Below are 13,995 nucleotides of genomic sequence, written 5' to 3' on the forward strand. Positions count from 1 at the left end.
CTCATCTGGTTAATGAGCACGTGAAAGGTTAATGCTAGCTTGCCCAAACTGTGACCCTTATCATTCTCAATGCAGGGATTCTTTCTCTTTGTTTCTTCTAAAAATGTGTTTATAATTTTACGACTTGAATATTTAGAAGAAAGCTATTGCTAGCTTTGTTATCAACTGTTTATTTAAGATGTAGCCATGTGTTGTTTTTGAAACTGGTGACATACCTAAATTAAATGCAACATTAACTGGAACATTATAATTTCAATTTTATACATGACCCATAAGGGTAAATGGTAGATCAATGCAAGTGGAGAGGAAAAAAGCCTGTATACTCCAAAGTTTTAGAACTAGTTTTTACATTAAAAATGAGAAGTTCTGTAACTTGTTGAATAGGCCAGTTGGATCACCACCTCCTTTTACTTTTTATTCTTGCATGGGCTGTTGGAGTCCCTGGCAAGGACACCATTTGTTTCTGTCCTTAATTGTCCTTGAATTGTGTGGCTTGCTTTGCTACTTTGACTCTTAGCTGGCCTCCAATCAGTCAGACACATTACTGTGGGTGTGGAGTCACACACAGTCAAAGTAAGCATGGCAAATTATAGAGCCAGATGGGTTTTAATGACAATCACTGATCGTGCATGGTCACCATTACTGAGACTAGATTTGTATTCCAGAATTTTTTTATCAGTAGAATTTAAATTCTACCAGCTGAAATCATGGGATTGAACCCTTGTTCTCCAAGTATTGCTGGGGCTTCTGGAGTATTCCTTCACTGATATTGCCACTATACTACCATCTCCCTCTTTTTACCAATTATGGCAACTCTTCTTTATCATTTTGTATCTTTCAAAATAAGCATTTATATCCTGACTTTCAAAGCAAATTTCTGTGTGATCAAATATTTACTTTGAAACTTTGGTACTTATGCTCCTGATTTTTTTTGTCTTTTGTGTGATATTTTTGTGGATTGCCTTTTAATTTGTTAATCTCATGTTTAGGTATTGAGAATGCTCACCGAGTGAACACAATCCAAAAAATTTCATTTCAACCCTGTGCCAACTATCTCCTCTACTTGTTTGATAGCTACCAGACTTTTTTGAACTTTAGCGTATAGTTTTATATATGGAATCTTATCTAATGAGATCCATAAGCATGTATCTCTCTGTGAAACATCTATTTCCCTGTTGCTGTAAAAAAAATTTACTCACTTAACACAAAACTATGCTGACTCCCCCCAATCACCTTGTTCATTTTGTCTCCAATGGTGGACCTTAGTAATTCAAATTATTACAAAGTATTCTAGTGGGTGTAAACTCAGTTGTAATTTGGTTTTCCCTTTTTCTGAGTAGAAGATGCAGTACGACTGCCTTCTAATCTTTGATATAATCCCTAACTTGAACATTTTAGGCTTCATTATTCTACCCCAGCATCATCCTCCCTATGCTTGGGAGTAGATGGGAGCTGTAATCTTGGAATGCCTGGACTTTTTGGATCCCAGAGCAATGATATTCCATGTGCTGGGCTACTGAGGATACCATTGTACTGCAGAAGCCAAAAGCCCCCTTTTCATCCCACTGTGTGCATGTTAACGTACTCTCACTCTTATGTTGACGCTGTCACATGTGCTGTCACTGTCACACTCAACCTAAATTTGGTGGTGACATTTGGAAATAGCCTAGCATTTACATTTTTTCACAACTGGGAATACAGGAAAGGAAGTAGGTTGCATGTTATTGGGATGGTGTCCACCTTGATGTGCAGGTGCCCTGTTCTTCCCTAGTCTCCCCGAGAAAATCAAAATGCCAGAGCAATCTAAAAGGAACAATGTTTCAAGTTTTTACTTTATCTGTTTTTAATGGGACCACCACCTCCTTTTATGCTGATTTATTGATTAACTAAAAAGAAAATTAATCTTGATACCACCTGCAAGCTTTTCTAAATAACCCCTCCCTACCATCCCTGACCTTGCTTTTTCACTTGTTTTTACTTTCTGTAACCCTACCACTCTGCATTCCAGCTGTTTTGCTTCTGCCACTGGAAGTTTTTTGTTCAATGATAATTTAATGATTGTTCCCTTTCCCCCCTCATAAGTATACACAAATTACCTTCCTGATTAGATCTTACTGTTGATATGCAAATTATTATTTTTTTTCCCATCCTATTTTAGGTAATACTTGTCACTCCTTCAGGTCAGCCTTTCTGGATTTGGAGCTCTACATGTTAGGTTACTATTTCCCCTGTATACTCATTCACTAGTAATTTATCTTTTTTTTTGTCTAGTTGAAGACTGCTTTAGAAAGATATGCTGAACAAATCAAGTAAATCTTTGTGCTTGCATTGTTAATTTTCCCTAATGTATATAAAGTTTAAAGTCTCATTAATATGACTTGTTTCTTGCTGATCTTCATATTGCTTCAATGAACCCAGTCATCGGATTCATAAAATATTCTCGTCAAAACTGTTTTTTCTCCTTTTGATATATTAACTAATTCATTTGGTATTTATTTCTAGCATGAGCAACTTTATTCTTTATCTCTAATATTGAACATTTGATAATTGATTAAATGTAAATTTGATTTTTGAAAAACCAATGGTACTGTATTTATTATTTTAAAATGCTAATGCCACTGTGTATTCACACTGTATGTTAACATCCAGTAGTGTGAATTGGATAAAGCAGATGTGAATGCCAGAACAGATCCTGCAGTAAAGTAGAAAAGAACTCTGACTCTTTCCTCCAAGAGCTGTCAACCAGTTTTGTTGTGTCATGTTACTGGATGCAAACTTCACTTATAGGGAATGCAGTATCACTGTGAACCAGAAATATCTTGTACTGGTAAAAACAAAGTATTGTAATTGATGGAAATCCTAAATATAAACAAAAAGTGCTAGAGATCAGGCACCATTTGTGGAGAGAAACAGAGATAATGTTTTGAGTCCAGTTAGTCCCCTCTTCATGATGCTTGAAGAGTCTTGCTGAACTAGAAACATCAGAAAATCTGACCTGCTAAGTTTAGCTGGCATTTTGTTTTCATCTTGTGCTGAGGGTGTATTGTAAATGCACTGTTGATGGTAATGGTGCTTAATGTATAGTATTACCATTCACCATGGGCTTGTGTATTGTAGTAAGTAACTGTAATCATGTCTCTTCAGGCGGTACTAAAATGAGAGAATAGCAAAGGGACTAATATTTCCACAATGGAGAAAAATAAATCAGAGTTAACTTTTCAGGTCTGATGACCCTTCCTCAGAAAGGGTTGCCAGACTTGAAACGTTAACTGTTGAGATTTTTCTCCACAGATGCTGCCAGATCTGCCGAGCTTTTCCAGCATCTTCAGTTTTTGTTCCTGATTTTCAGCATTTGCAGCTCTTTCAGTTTTTAATGTTTCCACAATGTTTGCTTTGATATGGCAACTTAATGCCAAAGTACACTTGTTTAATTTTGTTTTAAAGGAAACAGTATGTTTGGACTGTGTGGATATGTAGTTCTGTAGGAATTTGGAGACGTGTGTGGATCGGATTGGGTGAACTACTGTTGGTTGTGATACTGCTGTAGCACTGTATCGGACACAATCCGAATATTTATGTGCATGGCTATTCCAGAAAGAACTGTAAGGAGAATTTCAGGGATTAATACTAAATCCCATTGTCCCTACAACTTTGTTATCAGCAACATCAATGTTGCTCAGTTTCTCTACATCCTGTTCTACACAGTGCATCAATTATTGAATAGCAAAAGTTCAGTTTTCCTTTTTCCTGTTCTTCCTTCGGGACAATTTCCACACTGCTAAGGATACTGCAGTAGATGATTTTATGACTTTACATGTGCTGCCAGGCCAATAGTACCACCAATATGTAATCGTTCTTCATGTGTGAACATAAACAATGACTGTTGGCAGACTACATGATTGATGGGGCAGTACATTGATCTTATTTCCATCCTTTGTAGTTCTCTCGCACTGAGACCAATTGAAATGTCCATCTAATAGCTTGGCTTAGCTGACAACTCTGTGCTGAGCTAAGGTCAAACAGCCCAGTTCGTCTTTGATTCAATGCTGCATTCTTTTGATGCATTCAATCACATTTTACACTAGGTGCGCCTGCCTAAAGGTGGTAATTGTGATTAAGGTACCTTTTCTCAAAAAAATGGGTCCTCTGTTTAAAAATGCATAGGCTGCACTCTGATATCCAAGTCAAATTTGCATTTGCACCAAAATGTGAAAACTATCTCTTCCTTTCTTTGCCTAATGAATATTACTGCTGCATATTTCATTGACAAGCTTCCTTTTGGTTCTTTTGAAGAAGTTTTCATAATTTTCTGGAATCAAAGGACGCTTGTTGAATCAGTATGCTGTGAATGCTATGAAGTATTTGAATGTATTTAAATGTACAGTATTGCTTCCTTTTAAAGTGTTTCAGAAGAAGACCATTTATTACCTGAAGTACATGTTTCAGTTAGCTTTGGGAATACGTTCACACATTTGAGTACCTTCAGTTTTTTAATAGAAAAGGTGGATTGTGTTCTTTCAAAGACAGTATAATAAACGCTCCTACTATCCATCTTTGGTTAAACACACCTAGATTAACTGTTTAGGCTGGTCTGTGCTTTGCTTGTAATATAAGATAACATTTTATTTAATTTTTAATTTTGTGAGGTGTATTCATGAAGGTCTTTGACTAGAAAATGCCATGGTGTTTTCAACTCTGCATATCAAGAGCTGAAATTGATATTTTTATTTTATGAACTGTCTTTTTTTTAATTTGACAGGTATGGCCTCACAACTGCAAGTGTTTTCACCAATGTCAGTAAAGTCCAGTGCCTTTTGCAGCGTGAAGAAATTGAAAGTGGAGCCCATCAACTGGGATGCAACGGGACAAGGCTGCAGCACAAAACATTGCAATCAAAGCAAAAATCCTTCAGTGACTCAAGTACAAACAAACCTGCCCCACCAGGCATCGAGCAGCATTGTGGCTTATGAACAGAACTTGCACACCACCACTGCCTCTGGGTTGATCCCAGTTAAGAGTGCTGACAGTGGGGCCTGTACGGCAGCCTTGTCTGTTGGGTCATCCAACGGAGTGCAGAGCTTGACACGCAGGAGCACAGTCACGCTGTTGGATACCTATCAAAAATGTGGACTGAAGAGAAAGAGTGAGGAGATTGAAAGCAGTGGCAGTGTACAAATAATTGAGGAACACCCACCTCCGATGCTTCAGAACAACACTGGCAGGACTGCGGTGGGTACAACTGCCACCACCACATCAACTGTAACTTCAAAGAATGGCAGTTCCACTAATGAAGGGGATTATCAGTTGGTACAACATGAAATACTTTGCTCAGTGATCAGTAGTTATGAGGTATTGGAGTTTCTTGGCCGTGGCACATTCGGGCAGGTGGTGAAATGTTGGAAAAGGGGCACCAATGAAATTGTGGCTATCAAGATCTTGAAAAATCACCCATCTTATGCACGACAGGGACAGATTGAAGTGAGCATTTTAAATCGCCTTAGCACAGAGAACGCTGATGATTACAATTTTGTCCGGTCCTACGAGTGCTTTCAACACAAGAATCATACCTGTTTGGTATTTGAGATGCTGGAACAAAACCTGTATGACTTCCTCAAACAGAATAAGTTCAGCCCTTTGCCCTTGAAATATATACGACCCATCTTGCAGCAAGTGGCCACGGCCTTAATGAAACTAAAGAGCCTTGGTCTAATTCATGCAGATCTGAAACCAGAAAACATTATGTTGGTGGATCCGACCCGTCAGCCCTATAGAGTGAAGGTCATAGATTTTGGTTCAGCCAGTCATGTTTTAAAAGCAGTTTGTTCAACGTATTTGCAGTCTCGATATTACAGGTCAGTGAATTATTTTAATTCTTCTTGGAGCATATGTCATTTTGCAGTTCAGAACATCAGTTATGGTAATAATTGAACGATTAAACCAAGTTGACTTTATGAAGATTTATCTTAATTTGGAATGAGTTTTGCTGGGGAGGTGGAGGATGAATGCAGGTCTTACATCAAACCACTTGTTCCCAACTCCTGATGCTGTCCGTTTTTGGCCTTAGCTATTTTAACTCTCTGGCCACACTTGCTTCCCACATCGATCTGGTGCTCTCATTGATAAAGTATACTTTATGTTAACATGGGTTAGAGGTAAGATTGACATAATATTCCAAGTTTTCCACACTGTGTAGCTTTTGACAGTAAAACACTCTCTTGTTTTCTCTTTTCGCTAGTGATTTCAGAGTGAGGAGTATTGAGATCAAATGTGCATCCTCATCTGTAGAATACCAAAGTAGAACTGAAAACTGTTGTTGAGCAGGACCAATGTTGTTGACAAAGTAAACATAGTCACCACCACTTAATATCTACATTCTCACTTGAAGTCACATGTATTGACTGAAAGATGTCAACCATTATGAATATCCATTTCAAAGCTGTTGGTTATGCAGTTTTAAATACTGTTTGGTTAGAAGCAACTGTGTCAACTAGCTAGTTTAGCTTGATCAGCTAGGTAGTCATCACACCATTAGACTGTCACAACACAACCACATTAGACCAAGCTATGATTGGTCTTTAGCCAAAGAATACCAGCTTTAGAGTTAAAATCCGATTTTATTTTCCAAAAGAACATCATCAGTTGCAATCTTTTAGAACATAGAACATAGAACAGTACAGCACAGAACAGGCCCTTCAGCCCACAATGTTGTGCCGACCATTGATCCTCATGGATGCACCCTCAAATTTCTGTGACCATATGCATGTCCAGCAGTCTCTTAAATGACCCCAATGACCTTGCTTCCACAACTGCTGCTGGCAACGCATTCCATGCTCTCACAACTCTCTGCGTAAAGAACCTGCCTCTGACATCCCCTCTATACTTTCCACCAACCAGCTTAAAACTATGACCCCTCGTGCTAGCCATTTCTGCCCTGGGAAATAGTCTCTGGCTATCGACTCTATCTATGCCTCTCATTATCTTGTATACCTCAATTAGGTCCCCTCTCCTCCTCCTTTTCTCCAATGAAAAGAGACCGAGCTCAGTCAACCTCTCTTCATAAGATAAGCCCTCCAGTCCAGGCAGCATCCTGGTAAACCTCCTCTGAACCCTCTCCAAAGCATCCACATCTTTCCTATAATAGGGCGCCCAGAACTGGACGCAGTATTCCAAGTGCGGTCTAACCAAAGTTTTATAGAGCTGCAACAAGATCTCACGACTCTTAAACTCAATCCCCCTGTTAATGAAAGCCAAAACACCATATGCTTTCTTAACAACCCTGTCCACTTGGGTGGCCATTTTAAGGGATCTATGTATCTGCACACCAAGATCCCTCTGTTCCTCCACGCTGCCAAGAATCCTATCCTTAATCCTGTACTCAGTTTTCAAATTCGACCTTCCAAAATGCATCACCTCGCATTTATCCAGGTTGAACTCCATCTGCCACCTCTCAGCCCATCTCTGCATCCTGTCAATGTCCCGCTGCAGCCTACAACAGCCCTCTACACTGTCAACGACACCTCCGACCTTTGTGTCGTCTGCAAACTTGCTGACCCATCCTTCAATTCCCTCGTCCAAGTCATTAATAAAAATTACAAACAGTAGAGGCCCAAGGACAGAGCCCTGTGGAACCCCACTCACCACTGACTTCCAGGCAGAATATTTTCCTTCTACTACCACTCGCTGTCTTCTGTTGGCCAGCCAATTCTGTATCCAAGCAGCTAAGTTCCCCTGTATCCCATTCCTCCTGACCTTCTGAATGAGCCTTCCATGGGGAACCTTATCAAATGCCTTACTGAAGTCCATATACACCACATCCACAGCTTGACCCTCATCAACCTTACTAGTCACATCCTCAAAAAAACTCGATAAGGTTTGTAAGGCATGACCTACCCCTCACAAAGCCGTGTTGACTGTATTTGATCAAGCCATGCTCTTCCAGATGGTCATAAATCTTATCCCTCAGAATCCTTTCTAACACCTTGCAGACGACAGACGTGAGACTTACCGGTCTATAATTGCCGGGGATTTCCCTATTTCCTTTCTTGAAGAGAGGAATTACATTTGCCTCTCTCCAGTCCTCAGGTACGACTCCAGTGGAGAGCGAGGATGCAAAGATCTTCGCAAGTGGCGAAGCAATTGCATTTCTCGCTTCCCAAAGCAGCCGAGGACAAATCTGATCCGGGCCTGGCGACTTGTCAATCTTAATGTTTGACAAAATTTTCAGTACATCAGCTTCCTCTATCTCTATCCATTCCAGCATGCACACCTGCTCTTCAAAGGTTTCATTCACTACACAGGTCGTTTCTTTCGTAAAGACAGAAGCAAAAAACTCATTTAGGGCTTCCCCTACCTCCTCAGGCTCCACACACAAGTTCCCTATGCTATCCCTGATCGGCCCTACTCTTTCTTTGACCATTCTCTTATTCCTCACGTAAGTGTAAAATGCCTTTGTGTTTTCCCGGATTCCTTCTGCCAAGCCTTTCTCGTGCCCCCTCCTGGCTCTCCTCAGACCATTTTTGAGCTCCTTCCTTGCCTGCATGTAATCCTCTCTAGCTGAACTTGACCCTAGCTTCCTCCACCTTATGTAAGCTACCTTCTTACTTTGCACTAGAAGCTCCACCGCTCTCGTCATCCAAGGTTCCTTTATCTTACCCCGTCTTGCCTGTCTCAGAGGGACATATTTACTCATCACTCCCAACAACTGTTCCTTAAACCATCTCCACATGTCTATAGTTCCCTTACCATGGAACAACTGCTCCCAGTCCATGCTTCCTAACTCGTGTCTAATCGCATCATAGTTTCCTCTTCCCCAATTAAATATCCTCCCATTCTGCCTAATCCTCTCCTTCTCCATAGCTATGTAGAATGAGAGAGTGTTATGGTCACTATCACCAAAATGCTCTCCCACCACAAGATCTGATACCTGCCCCGGCTCGTTTCCGAGCACCAAGTCTAGAATGGCCTCTCCCCTCGTCGGCCTGTCAACGTACTGCGTTAGGAAACCCTCCTGAACACACCTTACAAAAACAGCTCCATTCAAATCTTCTGCTCGAAGGAGGTTCCAATCAATATTAGGAAAGTTAAAGTCACCCATTACAACAACCCTACTGCGTCCACACTTTTCCAAAATCTGTCGACCTATGCTTTCTACAATCTCCCTGCTGCTATTGGGGGGCCTGTAGTAAACCCCTAACGAGGTGACTACTCCCTTGCTGCTCCTAATTTCCACCCATACTGACTCAGTAGGCAGATCTTCCTCGACAATGGAAGCTTCTGTAGCTGTGATACCCTCTCTGATTAGTAGTGCTACACCCCCTCCTCTTTTTCCCCCCTCCCTATTCTTTTTAAATGTTCTAAACCCTGGAATATCCAGCAACCATTCCAGCCCATGAGAAACCCATGTCTCTGTTATGGCCACAACATCATAGCACCAGGTACTGATCCATGCTCTAAGTTCATCACTTTTATTCCTGATACTCCTTGCATTAAAGCAAACACACTTTAACCGATCCCTTGGTTCCTTCCCAGGAAAATCCTTCCCACTAGCTCGTCTACCTCTTGCTACTGCCTCACCTGCATCAACGCTCACCTCTGGTATACAGCTCAGGTTCCCACCCCCCTGCCATACTAGTTTAAACCCTCTCGAACTACTCGAGCAAACCTTCCACCCAGGACATTGGTCCCCTTCCAGTTCAGATGCAACCCGTCCTTCTTGTACAGGTCCCACCTTCCCCAGAAGGCATCCCAATTATCAACATATCTGAAACCCTCCCTCCTACACCAGCTGCGTAGCCACGTGTTCAGCTGCGCCCGCTCCCTGTTCCTCACCTCGCTATCTCGTGGCACCGGTAGTAAACCAGAGAACACTACTCTGTTCGTCCTGCTCTGCTCTTAGTAATAATGTATTTCAGCCATCCATGGATGAAGTTGGTGCATGTTTGATTTGTACAAATTTGATATAAACACAAATTTGTACAAATTTGGCCAAAGGTTTTTAACTCTCTTCTCTTTCAAGAGGCAGGTACACACTATTCTGCTCATTTTACACACAATATTCCCTGTGAGCTATTCCAGGTTTTTGTGAAGGTCTGTCTGTTTGACCTACTCCCAAATAATTTTTCAGTGTTGCTTCTTTAGTGATTTTTATTTATTCATTCATGGGGTATGGGCATTTATGGTTAGGCCAGCATTTTATTGCATGGGGCTTAATTGCCCAGGAGAAGGTGGTATTGAGGCCCCATTTTGAGCAGTTGTAGTCCAAGGCCTTTGGTAAGACCAGCGTAGGGTGTTTCAGGGTTATGACCCAGCAACAGTAAAGGAACAGTGATATAGTTCCAAGTCAGGATAGTTTGTGGCTTGGCAGGGAACTTGGAAGTGGTGGTGTTCATATACATCTGCTTCAGTACTTTGATCTGAAAGAAGGGAGGTTATTTTAAAAACAAAAGCCAAGTGTTTTAACAAGAAAGATAAACTATTTCCAAATCTATCTATAGACCATATTTTTAGTGCTATTAAATTGCAATTTAATGATTTACTCTATCCTGGTGTGAAATTCACTGAGCTGTCAGGAGAGGGGAAAATAAACCCAGGCACACTTTTTCTCTGCAGAAATGTTTACTCGTTGCTCATTTGTAGGTGTAAGTTATAAATTTTGAAATGGCTCTTCACTTATACAACATGACTTTTAAAAGAAAGTTTGAAATAGTATTTGCATATATTATGTTCAGTTTTATATGGCATACTGGTTGTATGTTTGTAAAGGATTAAGCAGTTCAGTGGATGCATTTTATTGAAATTATTCACCAATTGCAGTCACTCATTGTGCCAACTTTAATTCAAAAAGTGGACTAAACTACAGTAAGTTCAAGATAGCCTGATGTGCCCAACTTGTTCACTGCTTCATGTTGCAAATTGTATAGGACAAAGTGAGAAAGGTTGAAGTGCTGGAAAGTACTTAGTGTCTTAAATTGTATTGCTCATGTTCACACAATTGACATTCTTTTCTTCCCAATCAAGGAAAATATGTATGCTGCTTGTGGTTCAACAACGTAGATGTTGGTGTGTTCGCCAAGCTGGGAGGTTTGATGGCAGACATTTCATCCCTTGACTAGGTGACATCCTCAGTGCTGTGGAGCCTCCTGTAAAGCACTGTTGTCTTGTACCTATTCAAATTTATGTGCTCCTGGTTTTTGCTGCTTCTGGTAGGTGTCGGTTCCAGCTGTGCATTGTAATGGTTGAATTCGACCCAATACCAACGTGTTTGTTGAAATCAGTGGATGAATGCCAAGGCTCCAAAAATGTAATGGCTGTCCTCTGTTTGGTTTGTCTAATGATCGTGTTGCCGCAGTTGGAAGTGTGGTTTTTTTCTCATCTGCGTGCATTGAAACGGAGGACATCAGGGCATATCATTTAGTTGGTAGCTGGTGTTTGTGGATGTGGGTTGCTAGTTGTCTGCCTGTTTGTCCCAACCCAAGCTCTGGATCAGGTATGTGAACAATACTTTGAAATTATGGAAACAATAGAAAATGAGAATGTCCACCGACTCATCAACACCGTACTCACAGGGATCAAATTTACAAGAGAGGAGGAAAACAACAACAAACTCCCATTCCTGGACGTTATGGTGGAAAGAAAAGAGAACTGTAACTTTACTACAAAAGTATACAGAAAATCCACACATGCTGACCAGGCCTTAAACTATCAGAGCAACCACCCTGACTCTCGCAAGAGGAGCTACATTAGGATTCCGTTCAAAAGGGCTGCTACACACTGTAGCACACCTGATCTGCAGAAGGAAGAAGAAAAATATCTCTCTCAGATCTTAACCAGGAATGGATATCACTGCGGTTTCATCCACAGACAACAGAACCAGTACACATCAAAATCTGAAACAATACCACCATACCCAAAAACACCTCCAGACTGACAGCTAGACTACTCGGACAGCTAGGAATCATGACAGCGCACAAACCAGCAGTCACACTAAGACAGTAACTGACCAGGGTTAAAGACCCAATAGATACCATGGACAGGACGAATATGGTTTACAAGGTACAATGCAAAGACCCCACAAAACTACGTGGGAAAAACAGGCAGACAACTAGCACCTCGCATCCATGAACACCAGCTAGCAGCTAAATGACATGACCAGATGTCCTTGACTTCAATGTAGTCAGATGAGTAAAACCACACTTTCGACTGGAATAACACAGCTATCGTTGGATAAGCCAAACAGAGCACCGCCAGGGAATTCTTGGAGGCTTGGTATTTACCAACAAACTCCATCAACAAACACATTGAATTAGATCCGATATAACAACCATTACCACGCACAGCCGGAACCGGCACCTGTTGGAAGCAGCAAAAACTGGACGATGTAAATTCGCACTGGCACAAGACAATAGCGCTTCACAGGCAGCTCCACAGCACTGAGAATGTCTCCTGGTAAGGGAACAAAACATCTGCTATTCAATACTCCCAATTCGGTGAACACACCAACGTCTACAACCAGCACCCAAGCTATAAATCTTCACTCAAACCCTGTTCAGCAATTGTTTTGTAATTGGTTTTTGCTGATCATTTATATTGATTATTTTATCTTGGAGTGTAAGATTACACTTTTTGTTGTTTATGGTTAAGACCCTTCATGGAATGATAATTGATAGTTTATATCAAATTCTGAAACATTTGGTTAAAATGTAACATTTTATAATGTGGAACCTTACTTCATGTCCCTGTTTTGGTACGAAGCTCTAGAGACACGACACATACAGAAAAGTGGTGCATGATGTGACAAAATTGGAAAAAATTAGTCTTTTAAAATAATATCATGATTAAAAACAGAGGCCATTTGGCAAATCATCTCTGTGCTGATTCTCCATAAGAGTAAATTGTTTGGTCCCAATCCCTGACCTTCTCCTTGTAGCTGTGCCTTTTCTCCCCTCTGTTGATAATTCTCCAATTATGGCTGCCAGAGGAGGTTGTGGAGGCTGTTACAATTGCAACATTTAAAACGCATTTGGATGAATATGAGTATGAATGGTTTAAGGGGATATGGACCACATGCTGGCAAATGGGTCTACGTTTTGGATATCTGGTCAGCATAGATGAGTTGGGCTGAAGGCTCTGATTCCATGCTGTTCATCTCTATGACTCTATGCCCATTGTTTCTTGGATCAATTACCAATTTAAGTTTTCTCCATTTCTTGATCTTCATGCTAATTGCAGAAGTTTCTCCTTATCTATTGTGTCTAGCCCCTTTTTATGATTGTGAATATCTCTATTCAATCGCTTTTTTTACCTTCTCTTAAAAAGAGCTACCCAGGCTCATGAATCTAATTTTTGCAACTGAGGTCATACATATCTTTGGAACCACCCTTGTAGTTCTTTTCTGAACCCTCGTAAACACCATTACACCCTTTTGTATAATGTGTTGTTGAAATTGCATATATGTTTCCATTTGAGGCTAAAGCAATGTTTTTATTAAAGTTCTATTCATAAGGTATACCTGGGCTTTATTAGCTACTTTCTCAATCTGCCCTGTCACCTTCAGCAATTTCTGCATGCAAACTCCTATAGCAGTCTGTTTCAAACCCCCTTTAGAATTTTATCCCTCATTTTATATTTTCATTCTTGTTCTGCTTCCCAGAATCACTTCACACTTATGAATTCAATCTACTATGTGACTGACCACTCTGACAAACTATCCATGTCTTCTTAAACTTTATCACCGTCCTGGTCAAGATTGAGAATACTGCAAAGTTTTGTGTATCCTATTTATTTTGAGATTGTGCTCTTTACTCTGAAAATCAGGTAATTCGTTTTTCTTGTTAAAACAATGTAGATTACAGGTTGTTCTTGTAAAGTTCTTTGTAAATTGTAAAGGGCTGACAAAGAGCAGATAGAACTGTGCTTATTTATTTTTCTGTTGTCTCCAGTAGTTGAAGGATCAAGAACATGGAACAGAAGAATCAAAATTAAATGAATTAGATTTAA

At 40.4% G+C, this 13,995-nt stretch overlaps 1 protein-coding gene across 6 annotated transcripts in view; it reads left to right on the forward strand.

The window, feature by feature from the left end:
* The window catches only part of LOC125462994 (homeodomain-interacting protein kinase 1-like), a 121,580-nt gene that overhangs the window by 12,270 nt on the left and 95,315 nt on the right, over positions 1 to 13,995 (forward strand). For all 6 annotated transcript variants that reach the window (XM_048553580.2, XM_048553578.2, XM_048553581.2 and 3 more), the window contains one exon: positions 4,760 to 5,852. In XM_048553580.2, coding sequence (XP_048409537.1) covers positions 4,762 to 5,852 — 1,091 coding nt within the window. In that variant the 5' untranslated portion in view covers positions 4,760 to 4,761. The remainder of the gene's footprint in view (positions 1 to 4,759; positions 5,853 to 13,995) is intronic.

The sequence above is a fragment of the Stegostoma tigrinum genome, chromosome 21 (assembly GCF_030684315.1).
Source record: "Stegostoma tigrinum isolate sSteTig4 chromosome 21, sSteTig4.hap1, whole genome shotgun sequence".
NCBI classification, from domain to species: domain Eukaryota; kingdom Metazoa; phylum Chordata; class Chondrichthyes; order Orectolobiformes; family Stegostomatidae; genus Stegostoma; species Stegostoma tigrinum.